The sequence below is a fragment of the Saccoglossus kowalevskii genome, chromosome 9, assembly GCF_978046115.1.
Source record: "Saccoglossus kowalevskii chromosome 9, keSacKowa6.1, whole genome shotgun sequence".
NCBI lineage: Eukaryota > Metazoa > Hemichordata > Enteropneusta > Harrimaniidae > Saccoglossus > Saccoglossus kowalevskii.
The window spans coordinates 7,752,755-7,772,015 of NC_140649.1; the positions used below are offsets into that span (position 1 = coordinate 7,752,755).

Consider the following 19,261-nt stretch of genomic DNA (forward strand, 5'->3'; position numbering starts at 1 on the left):
AAGTGGTCATTTTGTCAGTATTGTAACGCTTTTACCATGGGTTTCTATGGCAGAGATATGTCGTACACTGCATCTCAAATTGTAGGCTGGCGACAGACTGAAAAAATTGTTAATGATTGGGGTACTTTTTGTTGACCTGAATCGTTTCAAAAATCTGGGTTTTTAGAAAGTGTCAAAAATTTCAACATCTGGTTCCATGGAATTGTTCACAAAAGAATGCTATTTCATGGTGCAATGGGACAACAGCTTCATAATTTAATCTAATAGACCAATGAACAGAGTCATGCAATTTATGACAAATTTTCCCAAAAAATTATGAGTATGCTTCAACATAACAGTTTTCCCACAATTAGTGTTTAAATAATTGTCATGCGCAAATGTTATAAAAAGCTTTAATACAGATTTAAAAATGATGTATAATAAAAAAATACATATCACTGTTATAAAATAAGAACATATAAATGCTAATAAAACGATAACATGATCAACAATTCCTGCAATTAGTAGACAGGAAAAACATATGATGAAAGATGGCTCCAACTTCAATGAAGCAATCATACATTTGCAGCAATACCTATGATACTCCGGCAATGAGACCATACTATTCCACTGTATCAATTACAAATTTGTACAACTATCATATTACTATCTATATACGAAGAGTTCCTAAGCATATAATTATTATAAAACATGTACAGGTAAAATCTTGAAAAAATACATCTGGCAGTTTATTTTTACAATGCAGTATTCCAGGTTATAAAATATTCTAGACTAAAAACATCTAAGGAAGGAATGGGCAGGATACGGCATAGGGCTTAGACTTGTTGTCGTACTGGAAGATATCAAAAGTCATTATGCTGCCCACACAAATGAGTGGACAGCTGAATTGGCAGTAATAATTATGTATCAAGTACTTTTTATTTTTTCACAAGAAAAAAAATTATTTCAGCATCCTCATTCTTTAAATTCTGCAAGGAATATGCATTACCTGGTGTGAAAAAAAAAAGAAAGTGAATTAATTAATAGTATTAACCTCTGATGCGCCACTATTCTGGTGACATTCAGTAGCATTGCACTGATTCACTGTATTTGGGAATTGGTTTTGTACACTTGACCAGCAATATAGTCAGCTAATTGGCTGACAACACAGCTGTCTTGCAAGCAATGTCACTTTCAGGAAGCCAGCAGAATTGGAGGCAACATGTATTGTTCCCCAATTAAGCTGGCAATATTGCTGGTTAGGTGTACATAAATTCAAGATCATAGTAATTTAGCACCAGAAATTTATTATCATGAATAACTGTAGGTTTCTTCTGCAGAAAAAAAAAGTGTCAATCAGATTCATGATCAAGTCTCAAAGAAGCCAGTGATCTAGTTATCAACCTTCTGGCAGTGCGTGTTCGAATTTAATGTAAATAAACAATGTATTTTACACGCGTTGTGAACGTCGCTATGAGTCACATATCGAACAGGACACGACACGACGACTGCCGCCCTTTAATGCTTTATGGTCATTAGCCATGAATATCACGAGAACTAAAAACAGTGACCAATAAATTGTTACATTCATGTTATAAATGTCATGCGAGAAGCTTAATTTCTTGGGATGCAACAAAAGACAATACCTGGTGGAACGAAGAAATGGTCATCAGTTCTGACAAGAAACTCTGTCTCGTGAATCAGTACATTGAGTAGGCCAGTCTTTACAATGAAAGCCAATGTGTACTGTCCAACAAGTTGAGCAGGTTTGGACTGTAATGGCCTCAGAATGAGGGAACCAACAGAAAAATCCTTTTCATCTATTGATTTAGAGATGATCAGGGAATCGTCTGGGCAGGCTGGCTCACCAGTCGGACCGTGATAGTCAATGGCGAAACTAGGCCTGACACAATCTGTGAATAAAATAAAAGAAAAGATTAAAGAAACAGTCAAGAATGGGTTGACAAGCTAAGACTAGATCATGATTCAAACCGCCTTTTGATCTACAACTTTGTTAAGTGTTTTCTGATACTTGATAACCACTCTACTACTTACCGATATTGATGACACTGTTGGTACTGGTGTCTATGACAGGAATCATTACATCACTGATTTCTTCATAGGTCCCATCAAGCTGCACGTCATGAAATACATTACTGGTATATTCTGGAACTATAAAACAAAACAAAGAAGCGTGTATATGTAGAAAAAACTTTTATAAAAATATACAAAGAGCAATTAATTAACTAATCATTTACAACAATCATAAAACTACAAAAATAGCAGTGTAGCAGGTTTCAATCCATTTAAGGGAAACTGTTAAAATATAAACAAAGCATGCTGAAAGTAAATAATTCATAATTAGTATGCAAATTAGCTAATTAATATGTACAGAATAAATTCAAACTAGGATTACACATTCAACTAAACTTGCAGTACGCATGTACAAGGTTTCAACTTACAGCAAAAATGTCCTTTCTTAATATTTTATAAGATTAAGAGCTTCAGATTAAGGTAAATAAGAATTAGTATATCAAATGATATGTTTTAAAAGGAGCTGCTTACAATTTGTTTTCAATTTCTGCCAAAACAGAAATATAAAAGAGAAAAAATAAGAATAAGAAAAAGGTTTAAATTTCATGACCTGACATTTTTTTTTTCAGCTTTACACTATTATAAATATTGTACAAGTGTGTCCTACAGTGAATCAAAGAGTCCTGCTAAACTAAATGCTATATGTTATATATACAATAAATACTATGATTGTATTTCATGGTGGTACCAATGTTATACTCACTTTTGTTCACAGCTTTCTTGGAGTGTCCTTTTTTTGGAATATTATTGTTTCGTTTGACCCTTATTTTAGTGGAAGGCGTCTGGATATCGACCAAGGCAAGTCCTCCTGATTGTCGCCTCTCATAGATTGGCTTTTCTAACATCCAGAACCGGGTTGGTGGTACTCTATTTCGTCTACTTCGCCGTGTGCCAGGTGTAGGATTGTTACAAGCTGTAACTAAAAGAAAAAAAAATATTACCATAAATATCATCATATTGTTCTCAAAGTACATCTACCCTTGTACTGCCAAATATTACATACATGTGCATTAATACAGTTACACCAACATCGCACAATGAAAGAGTGTCTATAGTATGTGACGTAATACTAAATATATGGAAATGTGTTAGAACTGTACTAATATATCATTATGACCGACAGTATGCCTCCCTCTATGCCATGAACTTCCAATCAAATATAACCATTTTATTTGGAATAGTGAACACAATTTGACTGGCAAAAACTAATGTCTAATTGTCATTTTAGACAAACACTCCACATTTTAGACAGGTTATAAAGCTCCCAAAATTTAAATAATCAACAAAAAATATAAAATAAATAAATAAAAAGACAAACAAGTGATCTAACGGTTGAAATAGCTCCGCTACCCTACAAGAACATTGTGGTAGCCAAGTCGAGAACAAATTGTTCACAAAAATAATATACACTTCAAATATTAAAGTAATCAGATTGGTAAATAATTGATATCGTTATTAAATGAACAAATTTCACAGGAGCACCCCAAGGTATTCACATACCAAGTATCAAAGAAATTGAGCAGGTAGTTTTTAGAAGTCGAAAATGCAATAGTTGATGGACGACGGACAATCACCTACATGAACAGATCTGCTATGTCATCTATGATGACAGCGAAGCTAAATGAAAACTTACTTATTTTTTGTTTCTCGACTTTCATTATCTTTTTTCCTGCAGGCGTTTCACTTACAGAGTGAGTAGAAAATGGATGTTTTGTATTTGTCTTTGATTTAGTTCTTGATGAAGCTGTTAGATGATAGGTATAAAAGAGAAAGAATATCAAATGAAGTTCTCTATTTGAGGAACACATATCATATAGATGTCCAAGGAGGTGCATAATAAACATGTACTATCACCTACCAGGAATTCAACCATGATTTTCTTTCAAATTACTTACAGAGAGCAGTATTTTTGCAAATACTGATTATTGGGCAATGTTACATTTTGAGATGTATGTAAAATTCAACTTAGTTCTATCATTGAATGCTTTTCCAGAAAAATTGGAGGCACCTTGTATATCGTACAATCACAATTTCACTGTAATTTTGTATTCTCAAAATAAACAGTTTTTAAAAAACTAATCATTTAAAAATCTGGAGTATCGCATAATATTGATAACATAGTTACTAATATCATGATAAAGATCACTATTTTACAAACTAATGTTCTAGTGTTTTCCAAGAAAAAACAAAACAAGCAACTAACCTTTCTTATTCTTTGGTTGTTTATTCTTGCTTTTTGTAGCATTCTTTGTCACTTTCTGAATTTTTGCCATGACCTCATAATCACTGTCTCTGTTGTCAGAAGCAGACTGATCTCTTTGTCTTTTCAATGATTCATTCTGAGTATTGACTAAGGTGTTTTCACCACTAGATGATGCAGAATCTTCATTTTCATTCACAACACTGTCAAACTCTTGCAGAAGACTACTGTACAGTTCACTGGATTCTATGCAAGTTGGATGCAAACACATTCAGAATAAGAATAGTGTCATATATGCAATTACTTAATATTTAAAGCCATGGAAGTCATAATAGCTGTTGAAATCTAATGGTTTGAAGAGAGGTTAGGCAGCTGTCTCAACGAAAAGGACGAGGGTTCAATCACCAAACAATAAATCTATAGAACTCTGTGGTCATTTTTGGATATAAAACTCAAACAGAAAACACTTGTTTTAGAAAAATTTGGAAATTTTACAGTATTTTTTTTCACCCCAGTTATATCATATCAAGGAACAATGTCAAAGGCTTTGAATATATTTACAAATACAGTTTCAATGAGTCACAGGGCTTGCTATCATGTATCTTATTAAGCCAAGGTTTGTTTATTTTATGAAAGTCAAATAAGCCATCTCTTGGTAGATTCATGCATTTGTTCATGAGGGTATACGTTTAGATCAACTTTATAGAATCATGTGATTCGAATGATGGCCATCATATGTGCCTTGTGTCTTCTTCATATGGTTTTGTGAATAGTTAAATACCATTATGGTAGCAAGACACCCTGTTGTATCTACCTGAATATTCACCCACTGATGATTTCTTTTTTTCTGTCTTTTTTCGATCTGTATTTGTATTATTTTCAACTTTTTCCAATTCAGTCACATTGTTCATTTTGCCTCGACTCTGCTTCGGTTTCTTTTTAGCCTTATTTGCAGCTTTATTGGATCGTTGTACTTCGCTAGGCCATTCTTTAGGAGTCTGTTGTTCCTTTGGTAAAGTGTTTTCCTTCATCACTGTATCCTGGCCTTGACTCTCGTTGAGTACCCAGAATTCAACGGGTGGTATCCGAGACCTATTCGATTTACGTGCCGGTGTAGCTACAGATTGCAACGAGAAGTAAAAAATGATATTTTTCAATATAACATTTATTTAGAGGTGACTGTTACTGTAGATGTAGAAAAAAAAACATACACAAAAAACCTTTCTGTTTTCCATGCAACAATATTTGTCTCAACAATATTTGTCTCTTATGACTGATTTTAAAGGTGTTCACCATAATGATGAGACCCAGAGAAAATATTCATGTTTCTGGTCATGTGTCAGTTAAAAATTTATAAATGGGCACATTCAAATTTCTTCAAAAATGTTAATACTTTAAATTAAATGTTAACAGTAATCCCCACACCAAATATTAAATAATTATTAACTGCAATTGAGGTGAATAATTGTCACATTGGGGAGACAAATCTTCATATACCTCAAAAGCTTAGGAGTTTACTTGTCAAAATCCTGTGGTGATTTGAACGTCTGTGGTCTCATTGGCAAGTATGCAGCCCAGCATGTAACAACCTAGCACAACAGTCTTGGTAAAACAGTACTGTTATAAGGAGATAATTATCACCGATTCTTGCAGTAATCTAGTTTGCCGAACCTGTCTGTACTTGGACATTTAGCATTTTGATGTTCAAATTTGATCCAAATTCGGCAGCCAGCATGGTGTTGTGTGGTTCAACATGAAGAGGCCATTAGAGTAGAATGTTAATGTGATTTGCACGAACTGAGGGGTATATTGTGATTTATTTCATTCCAAATGACCGACTCTCCTCCAATCAGCTTTGTGTATTAGAGTATAAGAGATGACAATACTACAAGGTTATTACGAGGATACTACAAAGTATGCATGAAGACAGAACAGCAGGATTATCGACCGTCGTGCAGCAGAGATTGATATGAATGTGTACTGCCTGAGGGCATATTTTGTGGTATTCTCATAAATAACCTTATTAAATACATCTTTTCCTCTCAATTATATATTATAGGGATGCTGAAATACAAAAAGTAATAGTTTCATATTCGAAATTCGCATTTCCTAATATGGTAGAATGCAAATACCCAGTGCATTACTGCAAAATTACGACACACTGTAACTGACAGATGTATAATTAAGCACCAAAAACAATACAATTTCTCGTTCCATTAAAAGCCATATCTGCACTCGTATCGACACTCATTCAAATGTTCAAATTTTCCCTTATAAGAGGTAAACTACATCGCCAACTTAGACACACTACAGGTTATTGACATCACATTAGAACAACTTCTCTTTGTTTACCTTGGATGTAGAAGTGTGATAGAAATAAAATCCTGACACTCACAAATATGTGCACAGCACAAAACTGCATGATGACCATACTGCCTTTGTGCATACTTTGCGGTATTCTCATGATAACCTCATAGCATTACATGAAGTAGTATCGGTAGCTCTATTTTTGCTTGCATGTGTCAATACTTCATCTCACAATACCACGTGTTATTTCTGGTATTTACCGTGATAATCCTTGAATTATTACATGTCAAAGGTTTGAAGAATACACCTTTTAGTACAACGAGAGCCACTACAACTTAGATTTCATGATTTCACCTTTATGATTACTGTAAAATACTTTATTTTAGCTGAGCTGGAATCAATTTTTGATGAAAAGACAATTTGGGTGTTTTGTATGGAATTTATTTTCACTAATTTTTGAAATGTTGAATGTAAAAAATAGGAAAAAGGGTATATTTGCTGGATTTTATTTTCACTGAATCATGCCTTCAGCAAAAATAGCGAAAATTAATTCCAAGCAAAAATAAAGTATTTTACAGTACTACATTACAAAAAATGTTAAAAGTTTTACCTACCTGAACTCTTAACAACCATTGATGTCTTCTTTCTTGTTGTACTTGAATTATTTTTAACATATTCATCTTTTCTAGCAAGCACAGATTCGTTCACCTTTTCCTTATTACTCAGACCCTTCTTGGCTTTCTTTACATCTTTATTTGATTCTTGCACTTTACCGTGTACTTCATTGAGATTCGGTTGTTGCTTATTTTTTTTTGCTTTCTCTGAGGTACTTTCGTCCAAATCTGTCCCCTGGTATTGACTGTTGTCGAGTACCCAGAATTCAACTGGTGGTATTCGAGTTCTGTTGGATTTACGTGCCGGTGTAGCTACAGATAGCAACAGGAAGTAAGAGGCATCAGTAAAAAATAAATGTAAAATAAATTGCTTCTCTCACAGCAACATTCCGACAGTGTTATTACGTCTTTGCTTTCAATATAGATATTTGTTAACTGGAATTTGTCAGACTCAGACAGAAAAAAAAATTGTACAACATTTTCAGCTATTTTCTAGGTCTTTTCTCTGTCACTTACCTTGTCTATTCTGAATCTTGCCTTTCTTCTGAGATGTGGTCGCATTTCGCTGAGATTGGGAAGAATTCTGAGACGAGATTACAATTTCAATATTTTCAATATCCACTGTACTGTCTTTGTAGATATTCAGTTTTTTCTTCTCTGATGTTTTTGCTTTGTACGCCTTCCCTTTAGTTGTGGCTTTCTTTTTGCTCTTCACAGCTGCTGATGAAGCACTTGGCTTTTCTGCTTCATAATGCCTCTTCTTTTCTGCAACTACACCAGTACCTTTCTTCATTGGACTCTCCTTCAAAACAGTTGCGGCAAGCGCAATAATTTCAGAATGTACATCCTCCCCAGTTTCCTCAATATTGTTGTTTATATTCCGATGTGCATTTGTCTTGTTTGGACCTTTCGTTTTGGAACCCTTCCGTTTTTGCTTCTTTAATTTCTCAGAAGCTACAGGTGCATCATAAAAAGTTATCTCATCATAATGCCTTCTACCAATTGCATCCTGTTTTTTCTGTCTCTGTTTAGTCTGTCTGTTATCATTTCCACTGTCACTGTCGCTGTAGCTATCTGTATCATCCACCTGCAGATCATCTCTAATTTTCTTATTACGTGATTTATTCCTTGAGGTTCCTTTAATTGGTCGTCTTGGCGAGTATTTTGCAATGTTTTCAGAGTAGTCAGACTCGTGCATAAAGTTTTCATGCATTGACTGTACATCATGTTCTGATTCAGGTTCAGAAAGATCTTGACTGTTATTATTAATGTTCTGATCCACAGTTGACCTTTTTGTTTTGGATCCTCTCGTTCCAGACTTCTTCGATTTCTGAGAAATAACAACTTCATGCTCAGATACATCATCATCATGATACTGTTTTCTAGTAAGCTTCTTCTTTTGTTTGGTCTGTCTATTCTTATTTCTACTCTCCACGTAACTGGCTGCATCATTTGCCTCCTGCTGAACTTTCCTGTTATGCGATTTATTCACTAAGGGTCTTTTATTTGATTGTCTTGGTGAGTCCATAGCAATATTTTCAGAGTAGTCTGAGTCACTGCTTTCATGAACAGTTGGTACATCCACCTCCATGTCCGAAAGATCTTGACTATTGTTGTTGATAATCTGATCCACAGTTGACCTTTTTGTTTTGGATCCTCTCGTTCCAGACTTCTTTGATTTCTGAGAAATAACTTCATGCTCAGATACATCATCATCATCGTCATACTGTTTTCTAGTAAGCTTCTTCTTTTGTTTGGTCTGTCTATCCTTATTTCTACTCTCCACGTAGCTGGCTGCATCATTTGCCTCCTGCTGAACTTTCCTGTTATGCGATTTATTCACTAAGGGTCTTTTATTTGATTGTCTTGGTGAGTCCATAGCAATGTTTTCAGAGTAGTCTGAGTCACTGCTTTCATGAACAGTTGGTACATCCACCTCCATGTCCGAAAGATCTTGACTATTGTTGTTGATATTCTGATGCACAGTTGACCTGTTGGTGCTTTTTGTTTTAGGACCTCTCTTTTTAGGCTTTTTTGATTTCAGAGTAAAGACGACTTCTTGATCAGAGTCATCATTTTCATCATACTGTTCTCTAACAACGACTTTTTTAATTTGATTCCCCTGATTGGTCTGTCGGTTGTTATTTTTACTGTCTCTGTTGATGTCTGCATCACCCACCGCCTTGTGCTCACCTTTCCTGTTATGCGATTTATTCATTACGGCACTTTTAGTTGATTGCTGCGATTGCCTCGAATTGCTAATCTCAAAGCTTTCATTGTCACTTAAAATCACAAACTCGTGAGTTTCACTCGCGTCCGATTCATCATCTATCTCCAACAGTGTTTTATGAGCAACGACTGGTGAAACAACTTTCTTGAGAAGGGAGAGATTTAAAAAGGATTCTTCAGGTGTATCATGAGGAGCATTTGCAACTTTTAAGATTGATTTTCGTTTTTTATTGGGAGAAGGAGGAAGAGCCAGTGAGTAGCTTTCAGCGGCCGTTGAGATTGATGTTCTATGTATGTTGGTATCAGTCTGGTTTATTGCTGGTGACTCTTGACATCTGAAAATAGATGAATTACTGTTAATTACCGGAACTTTGTACATACAAATTCGCAGGCCTCACACAAGCAAAAAAAACTTTGCATTCGACATTACAGATAAAGTCAACATACCATAACGATACACATATGTCAGATGTGAATGTTACTCACCTCATGGAATCCTCATCTTCAGTCAGAACTTGTTCATCAGTTTCTACTTCTGTCCCCTGCTGCTCCGCATCACAAGTGGGTAAATTATCCTCAGTTTCGTCATCGGTGACTACTCTGGAAAACGTGAGCCTACAAAGCCAAGAAATAACATGTTACAGTCCCCTGTACAAGATAAAGAGAAGTTGTGCATCCACCTTGATACAATGTAATATTGACACTACAATAGATCAACAAATAAAAGACGGAAATTAGACAGTGAGTAAAATAGTGAAATAAACTAGGTACCGGTACCTAAAATATGAAATGTTGGTATGATTTGTCGAAAGGTCAAGCAGCCCTAGCTGCTAGATTATGAGTAAGTTGATTAATTAATTCATGTAATCCATATAGCTCAAGGTGATTTTTTTCTTTCAGTAAGATCATCAAGATCAAATTGAACTTAACTCCTAATAGTGTGACATCATTCTCTATTGAATTTTATAACAAGTTTTCCTTAGGTAAATACCATGCTCTTTCCTGAAATACTACTAAAAGGGCATGAACCACTATTAAGTGTCAGTAGATTATATATTCCATTATAATTTGTATTTGTACCAATTTTAAATAAAATTGCCCCATGCAATTCCACACACACTGCAGAGAGGGAGACATTTCCTGGGTTTAATTTTAAAGGATTTGATGTTGCAGGCATATTCACTGGGTTTTAAATTCACCAACAGTGATCTCACCGTGCTGGTCGGCCCCGACCGGCACTCAAAATTAGCGATCACCACGGAAATGCTTCCGACCAGGACTATTGTGGATTGTGGAGAAAACAGTACATTCTATTGTTAAATTTGAACATTTGAAACCAAGTTAGTAATTAAGCCCTATACAGTACCTGAAAAAGTTTCAGATAAAAAGTGATCACTTTTAGCCCAACAAACTGACTTCATAAGGATGAATGAATGAATCAAGATAAATACACCTGTCAACCATCCATGATATGAGAGTGCATGCATGAACAGACTGACAGTCAAAACTCAAATTATAAACTTCTTTCTGAACTTGTTTATATGAAAATTAGCTGCTAAGTATTTGACAAGAGTTGATTGTTGACATCACCTACCAATAAGATCATTGCTGCATGTAATGATATATTCATTGATTGTTTTAATTTCACAAAAGGTCAGAAGAGAAAACAGCTTTGATATTTGAAAGCAAAACTGAAGAGAAAATAATTTAACTAAAAATGCTTTTAACAGATGTCAATATTGTTGGTATCATTGGCATACATTTGTAGCATTTGGTTTTACTATACGGTCCAAAAAAAATTGAGTGGTTCTGATAACGAGCGATTAAAAAACAGCTTGGGGTAGCATTATTTTCTTTGATCTACCTTGCTGATTAGTTGACACATTTACAGTAAAAGCCATTCTAATTTGGCCACCTCCATGTCAGAAAGATCATTCAAGTCACATGATAATCATGTGATTTTATGCAATTTCTTTCATGTTTATACCAACAAAGTTTAGGGTAAGCAATAAATTTTAGGTGGGGTCAGGGTTAAAGAAACATCACATTTTTTTTTTATTACAACTACCCTAAACACTAATTGAGTCCAACTGAAGTGTGGATCAAGAAAAGCATAAACTGTATAAAGAAATAGCAACCAACCTTCTTTTCTCCACAATAGTAGTAGTAGTATTTGGACTTTCAACATGCGCTGAAGGAACCTTTAAAATTGTACCAGTGATATTCGCTGGACTGCTCGGAAAAATTATATTCTCCTTCTGTACAGGATTGTTATTGTTGGAAACTGAAGCTGACCCACCAACTGTGCTAGCAGAACGTGGTGAGAAAGTTGGCATTGCTTTTAACGGAGAGCTTCGCTACAAAAAAAATAAACAAAAGAACAAATTAACAACAAAATGTTGATAAAATTAGAAGCAACTGATTGTTTCATTACTGAGTTTCATTTTATTCAATCATAAATTGACATGCACTCAATTGCTATGGCTATCATAGCTACATTTTCGCCTGGCAAATAAATGCTTGAGTTTTCTGAAATTTTAAAATATGCATATAAAATGACCTACCTTTTTTTTTGTTACAGTTTTTTTCTGTAACGTCAGGGTTCTATTAATGTTATCTCCATTATGAGAAGCATAACTCATAACTGACCAGTCATCATCACTCTCTGAGAAATAAAGCATAAATATATCATTTTTTGCACTTCTATTGCAGATGCACTTCAAATAGATGTCAAACATGATTGCTCACCATTTTCCACACTTGTATGGTTGTCCTCGATATTCTAGGTTAGTGATAGTGTTTTAAACATGGCTATGAGGCACCTCTTCCAAACAACAAATCTTAAAATTCACAGGGTAACAATAAATATATCTTTACTTCCAAATTACCGTAGTTTTAAAGTAAATATTGCCTGAGATTGTCGGTAAAGAAAACTCCATCCACGACAGATATATCCACGGTCATGTGATGATAATAAGGCAACAGCAAAATACAAGATGGGGGAAGGTGTTCAAATTATGTAATTTAAACCTTAATTTTTAATGATTTTATTGTGATGATTTTTTTTCAATACTATTATGAACTGTATCTCTTTTCCGGTCAGGGGAGTTTCAGGCTATCAGGTTAAGTCGGTGAAAAACGGTCATGATTCAATGCACTACAGTAGCCAGCATCTGTCCACGCTATCCTGCTAGACATTTTTGCAAAAATAGGCCATAGTTAACAGACTGTATCGACCTCAGTTTTCACATTTTTTGCAATCTGTTCGCATACACACTTCATTACCACCATGGACAACAATTTCTCGTTGAAAAAAAAATCACAGTTTTATTTCAATACACATTTTTTACTGTCGTTAAGTAACAAAGTTTTGCCCTTTGTACAGTCTCAATAAACACGTGTTAAACATTGAAATAAATATTGCTTAATTGAAAACACATTACAAGCAAGTACAAGGTCACTACATGAATGCAAGTTCGAAATAAGAAAAAAAAACGTGCGAGTATGGGGATATTTGGGACACGTACGGGGGAAAACGTGTTTGACGTACTCGACCTGTCAGCGTACATTTCAAATTGCAACGTATATTCAACGACTTGAACTACATGTGTAACATATTACTACGTACTTTCTGTGACTTAACTGATGTTATATTCAAGCTCTAACGTATATTAACCGACTTGACTGTACGAGTAAGCCCACACTTACAACGTATATATTTAACGACTCAAACTGAGACTAAAACGAACGAGAACGTAACTGCAACGACTTGATCGGGGTTACCTTCACACGGCAACGTATATTCACAGACATGACCCGATTAACTAACTAAATATTTCACCGTATATTTAACGACTTGAAATAAAACGAACTAGCGAGAACGTAACTGCAGGGACTTGGCGTGTATATATACTCCTGCAGAAACGTATTTCCACCGACTAGACCCGATGAACTGTCCTGACATTAAAACGTATAAATACCGAGTGAGCATGAAACTAAATTAACGATAACGTATTTTCACCAACTCAAACTATTGTACAGTTTGTGACGCTGTATTAAGTCCCAAATTTATTTGTTGTACGCCTTTCTTAGCGGTCCACCCCGGCGGGCTGCTCCCATGCGTCTGCCTGATGTCGAAGGCTGCTCTTCCGTACTTCGTGTGTTTGTGTTCCCACGGTGCGTTTTCCCCCTCAGTGCCATGTTGTGATGAAACGCAGCGAAACATTCGTCCGCATGAAGGTGAACTTTACAAATTGGGCATCCTTTCGATGTTTCTGATAATCGGCCACTCGCTGTTTTTATCCCGTCCTTGCTGCACTGCTTACAAGATTTTTGACGCCCAGATAATCTGCATATTTCGTGTGAATCCATGTTTTCACTACGAATAAATGACGTGTTACTTGGAAGAGAGCCAACTTTTCTTATGGATTTTTGAATTCTACTTGAGTGTCCACCAATCAGTTGTTTACCTGTGCGGATATTGAAGAATTTGTGAGTTACTTTAGTCGTGCGATTCAATGCCTTGAAACATTCATAAGCATTGACCAATGCAACATCTATGAGGTAACAGGCCATGTAGATCCACCAATGATTGTTTTTTCTGCCCGTGTGATAGTATTTTCGCCTTTGGTTAGAACGATCCACGCCACCCATGTGATGTCTGTAACATTGTAACGATACAGGCACGTGTCTCTCGTCATCTACTGCTTCTGCCGACGTAGCCAGTGGGAGATAGACTGTATTTAAAATCAATATTTGCGCGCTGTCATCCTGGTATGCAGTAATATTGATAGTGTCGTCCGGTCTAGTTGCTGCTTTCATTTCACCAATTTTCAATTTCAGCTTCTTGCTTTTCCCCTCAGGAATTAATTGCGGCGGCATGGTTTTCTGATTTCGTCTGCTAAAACTACCGACCATGTACACTTTCCATGTTAAAGCGAATCACAGAAAAGAATATGGTTTTTTTCTGTGAAGGGCTGTAGCAACCGGTGTGTTGTCTTCTTGATTGTCCCAGTTTCTTTCCTTCTCCCCTCAATTGTAGTTTTATATTTCACCCCCAAATATGGTTCAAAGTTTGCAATGTAAGACGTTGTCGAGTCGCACACCTTCCATATTTTGAAGTCATCACGGTCGGGTTTGTGGGGCAATCTCTGCTTAAACTTGGACCGTCCCTTGAATCTAATCATACCCTCATCAATCGAAATTTCCTGTCCCATCTGGTAGTATCGCCGACAATTTTCGAGTACGGGTTTCAGCCACGAGTTGATTTTATACAACGGGTCGGCCTCTGATCATTGACGACGACGTTCAATGTCAGGATCCCGCCGTGGGTCATTTACTGGATCAGCTAAATGAAAATAACGTATTAGCATTTGAAATCTGGCCCGAGTCATTACTGACGCAATTCCCATATTCTGCAGAAAGGGGTCACTCAACCAATAATCGTCGATTGCCGATTTGTGATCAACACCTATACATATCATCACACCAAAGAATGCTTGCATTTCACTGAAATTTGTATGACGTCAGCGGGCATTTAATTTTTTGCAATGCATTTTTGATGATATTTGGCGTATTTATTAGTCTCGATGGAAGCCAGTTCTATCAGTTCTGGTGGGATAAATTTGTAGAAATATTCCACCTCACGAGCATATGAAGGCAGTTCGAAAGTTGGTCCGGGTTCGTGTTCAAAAACTGGAATAGTAAATATATCGCCGTCTTCCTCCGTTGCCATTCTCCATTCACCAGTGCCGGAGGCAACATAATCGAATGTACATTGTAGCACCAATTTCTGTGTCTGATTCAATTTCAATGTCGCTATCGAGTACAGGTGGGTAACGTTGCTTTAAAAAATTGTCATTCTTAGCACGATCTTCATCGATTTCTGAATCTGTATCGTCGTCATTGGCAACTATGAAGTCATCTGGTATTTTGTGTCGTAGTTCACCTGTTTTTTCGTCAAATACAAGTTCATCATCACGCATGTCCATTGGCGATGCGTGTGCATACACAACACGTTTTTTAATAGTTTGTTTTTCGGGGAAACTCGCAAGTATTGATTGTTCTGTATCGCATACATTTTCTTGTACCATTTCTTTGGTGACATCGACGTTTTGTTGCGTACTCGCTGGGTCGATATGTTCAGGCCCCTGCTTTTCTGCGTTGGCAGTTGTGGCGGATGTCGACGGTTCCGAATCGCAAACATTGTCTTGCAAAAATTGTATTACATCTTCGACAGCACCTTGTATTTCAGCGTGACCAACTTCCGTTTCTTCGGCATCTGCTTTGTCGGCAGCTGGCGATTCAACCACTTTACGGTTCGTCTTCGATTTACGTTTGCCTCCTGGTTTGCCTCCTAGTTTGCCCCCGCAGCCTGAGTACTTCAAACGGCTTTTTTCTGTAATCGCATGTTCATTGACAGAGGAGACGGTCTCCGACTTGCGTTTGTTCTTATTATTTTTACGCCTTTTCTTCACTGATGTCCGTGGTACGTTCGGCTGGTAACTCCTCGACGTCAAATGTTTCCTTTGCTTTGGATTTCTTTCTTTTCCCACACTTTGCTGGTGAAAAATCACTCCCCGTGCCACTGCACGATTGACGCGTTTTCTTCAGTTTCCTTCTTGCCTTCATAAAACACTTCCTATCTGTATAGGACGGCATATTAACGTACGTGTCGGAAAGAAGGCACACAGCGAGTCTGGGCTTTATCTCACTTTCTTCGGCCATATTTATACTGAACGACCAGATGTCCACAAGACTGCATCTCCCCACAATTTGAATATTTATTGTTATGTAAATAAATATATTATTTTTTCGAACACGGATTGGTTACAATTTGCATACACATAAAATTGCATATGCTAGGTCAGACGGTGAAATCACGTGGACTTGAATATTTCCTACCAGCTGTCCCGGTCATTTTACGTTGGTGATTGCCGACATTCCAAGCTCAGCTGTTGGAATCCGTCATGCTATTCATTCTAAGTACCGGGACTATTTGCCAAGCTGGTCAAAATACGTTACTACCGTTATAATCGTGAATCGTGTCGTTCAAATATGGTTGTAATGCTGCAGTTTGCAATGTGGTCAAGGCATTTTTTTTACGTCGTCGCAAATGTCGCGTTGTGACGGTAAAATAGTGAAATGAGCAGACAAGTGTATAGAATTACATTCTTGGTTAATTTATTTGACTTGACGGAATCAAAAACAAATTCTCTCCCTCCATGATTACGCAAGTGTAAAATATCAGGTTCCGTACAACGTATTATAAATGCTTGACCGTCTCAGCAACCTAAATAGCAGGCCGTTTTTCAACGACTCAACCAGTTAGCTAGCTGGAGTGGTAAATTCTAGCATACCCATGTTGACGGCGGTTTTTCACCGACTTGACCGAAAAAGGGGTATATAATTATGACCAATTATTAATATTGAATAATATAATATTTTTCGTAATACGATAATATATATCCATTTTTATCAATGGGCGTGATTCAGTGATTCAAATTGCCCGCTGTAGATGTACATCATGTTAATAAGTATACAAATTAGCCATTAGCACTCACCAGATGTATCAGTCCAGTAGTCATCAAAAACATCAAAGCCATCGCTGTTTACCCGTGGTGTTTTCTTCAACACGGGACGACCAGTACGTCTATGAGAAAGTAAAACAAACAAGATGGAGTCAACAACTAGGACAGACAATTGCCCCCTGTATATCTTTCCCTATATTTACAATGATACAAGCCACATTGACTGCCACGGTGCCATTTCCATAGTGCCACTGCTGATTTTTAAAATCAAATTGATAATTTGCTGAAAACTTGTGTGTAGTTGTAACACTTTTGAAGCAATAACAGTTTTGTATGTCCATAATTTTGTGCATTGTGTACTTGAGTAGGTTAACCATAATAATAATTATAATTAAAAATTATGCAAATAATGTGCAAATTAGTACATACATGATTACCGCCACAGGGATTTAAAATATGGAGAGAACACTGGATTGCAATAGTCATGTAATGTTAAATGCCTGATGAATGATTCTACAATTCATGCGTACAGTATGAATGATAGTATATATACATGTATGCACACAACTGTACCTGCCAATGTTTCCACGAATAAATGGCCTTACTATGCCAGACTCTTGCTGTAAAGCCATCTGAAATATAAAATATATATATATATATATATTAAATTCATTTCTTTTAAATAATGTTAAATTATATCATCTGTGTTCTACAAAAAACTGAAAAAAACTGAGAAAATGCAGGAATTGGGGGCATTTCGCCCAATTACCACTTCGCCTGACCGGTTTCGCCCGATTGCCTGTTCGCCCGATTACCATTTCGCCCGATCTCCGTGATTTGCGAGTTTTATTAGATTGATAAACGCAGAGGTTGGCTTTAGGTACTACTTAGTGTTCCAAGTTCCCAACACCGAAGGGCGTACAAAGGTTCTGTCAATGGTCAATCTTTGCATAAAATGCGCTGATTGAAATTATTCTGCCAACGACACTACTGTGAAAGTATTTTATTCAAACACCGATGGTGAAACAAGTGAAAAATCTGTGTATGACGGCTGATGCATACCTGTCCCATTGCCTGTCGGCCACCCCTCTATTGTGAATGGGGATGACTACCAGCAATGGCAGACATCAGTTGCAGTATTTGCATCAGCAAGAAAACCCTGACTAAAATGCGATCATATGGTAGATTTTATGCATTTTACCAGATGTACATTTTGAATCAAAACCCCCAGGTAAATCGGGCGAAAAGGAAAATGGGCGAACCGGTAATTGGGCGAACTGGTAACCAAGCAAAGAAGTTCGGGCAAAGTGGATTTCGGGTGAAGTGGATTTCGGGCGAAGTGACTGTACCCCAAAATGCAGCAGCCTAATTCACTTAACAGAGGTCACACTAGCCTTGTTGCTAATACATCCCAAAACAGATGGATTCTTTATGTATGCAAGATAGTAAATGCATTGAGCAAATATCAACATATAAATGTAATAAATCCTTACACAGTGGATCGAAATGCTTTGAAAAAAAAATTTGGAACTTTATTGAAAGAAATAAAATTAGCCCCGAGAAATAAATGGTTTCTTGGAAACCTATTGTGAAATTAACAAGTGGATGCTGCTAATAGCTGAAATAGATTCCTGATAGTGCTGTCGTCGATATCATATCCATAATAAATGTGTTCCAAACGTTGGTGTCGTACTAAAACACCGAAGAATTCAAACGTCGATGGGTCAAAAACTCCCAGTGTTTATCTCGGGGCCTGGACGTCTAATGGCTGGACCACAGTCTCTGACAGCGAAACTGTATGTGATTTTCCGACTGTGTGCACATCGACTCATGTTGTAGCCGTATAATGTGAAAGATTGACTAGTAAGTCAGTGTGTAAACAGAGCAGTCAGGCAAACGTATTATAATTAGCTGCTAAACCGATAAAGCAAACCTTATGTTCTTAGTCACTTAGTGGTGCGAAGACGTAGAGAGTTTTTACACATTGACAGCATAAACAATTTTGTTTCGAATACTTTTCGCAACAGCGGATGTTTTTTGTTATTAAAAAGATAGTGGCTGTACTGTGATACATGAACTAAGCATGCCTACCGTTGTCTTCTTTTCTACATAGGTTATGTAGTCTGTATTGCTGTACGGGAAATAATATCCAGGAAAACAACCGGCAAAAAACCTTTCAAACTCAGCCGCCTTCGAGTTTCAATATGGCGTCTCCGGCCTCGTTCACAAATCAATATTTTATTAATAGTACTTTAAACACAATGTGAACCCCGATAATGTTAACATTATTGTAATATTGCGTTACAACA

At 36.6% G+C, this 19,261-nt stretch overlaps 1 protein-coding gene across 1 annotated transcript; it reads right to left on the reverse strand.

The window, feature by feature from the left end:
- Positions 1-376: 376 nt before the first annotated feature.
- LOC100376010 (uncharacterized) lies at positions 377-19,168 on the reverse strand. The gene is made up of 15 exons (XM_002733788.4): positions 19,044-19,168; positions 17,526-17,584; positions 16,986-17,074; positions 11,988-12,088; positions 11,566-11,780; positions 9,910-10,038; positions 7,711-9,758; positions 7,195-7,506; positions 5,088-5,390; positions 4,277-4,519; positions 3,707-3,817; positions 2,777-2,992; positions 2,035-2,151; positions 1,626-1,892; positions 377-988 (listed from the first exon to the last, which is right to left on the reverse strand). Exons 2-15 carry the CDS (start codon positions 17,582-17,584, stop codon positions 918-920), a joined length of 4,281 nt encoding a protein of 1,426 aa, XP_002733834.1. The 5' UTR covers positions 19,044-19,168; the 3' UTR covers positions 377-917.
- Between the last annotated feature and the right edge of the window lie 93 nt (positions 19,169-19,261).

Bases quoted from the DNA above. Each gene is read 5' to 3' on its own strand.
- LOC100376010 (XM_002733788.4), bottom strand. From the start codon at position 17,584: ATGGCTTTACAGCAAGAGTCTGGCATAGTAAGGCCATTTATTCGTGGA. The intron at 3,818-4,276 runs GTTAGTTGCTTG...ATCATCTAACAG, and splicing joins ACAACCAAAGAATAAGAAAG to CTTCATCAAGAACTAAATCA. The intron at 989-1,625 runs GTATTGTCTTTT...TTTTCACACCAG, and splicing joins CCATTTCTTCGTTCCACCAG to GTAATGCATATTCCTTGCAG.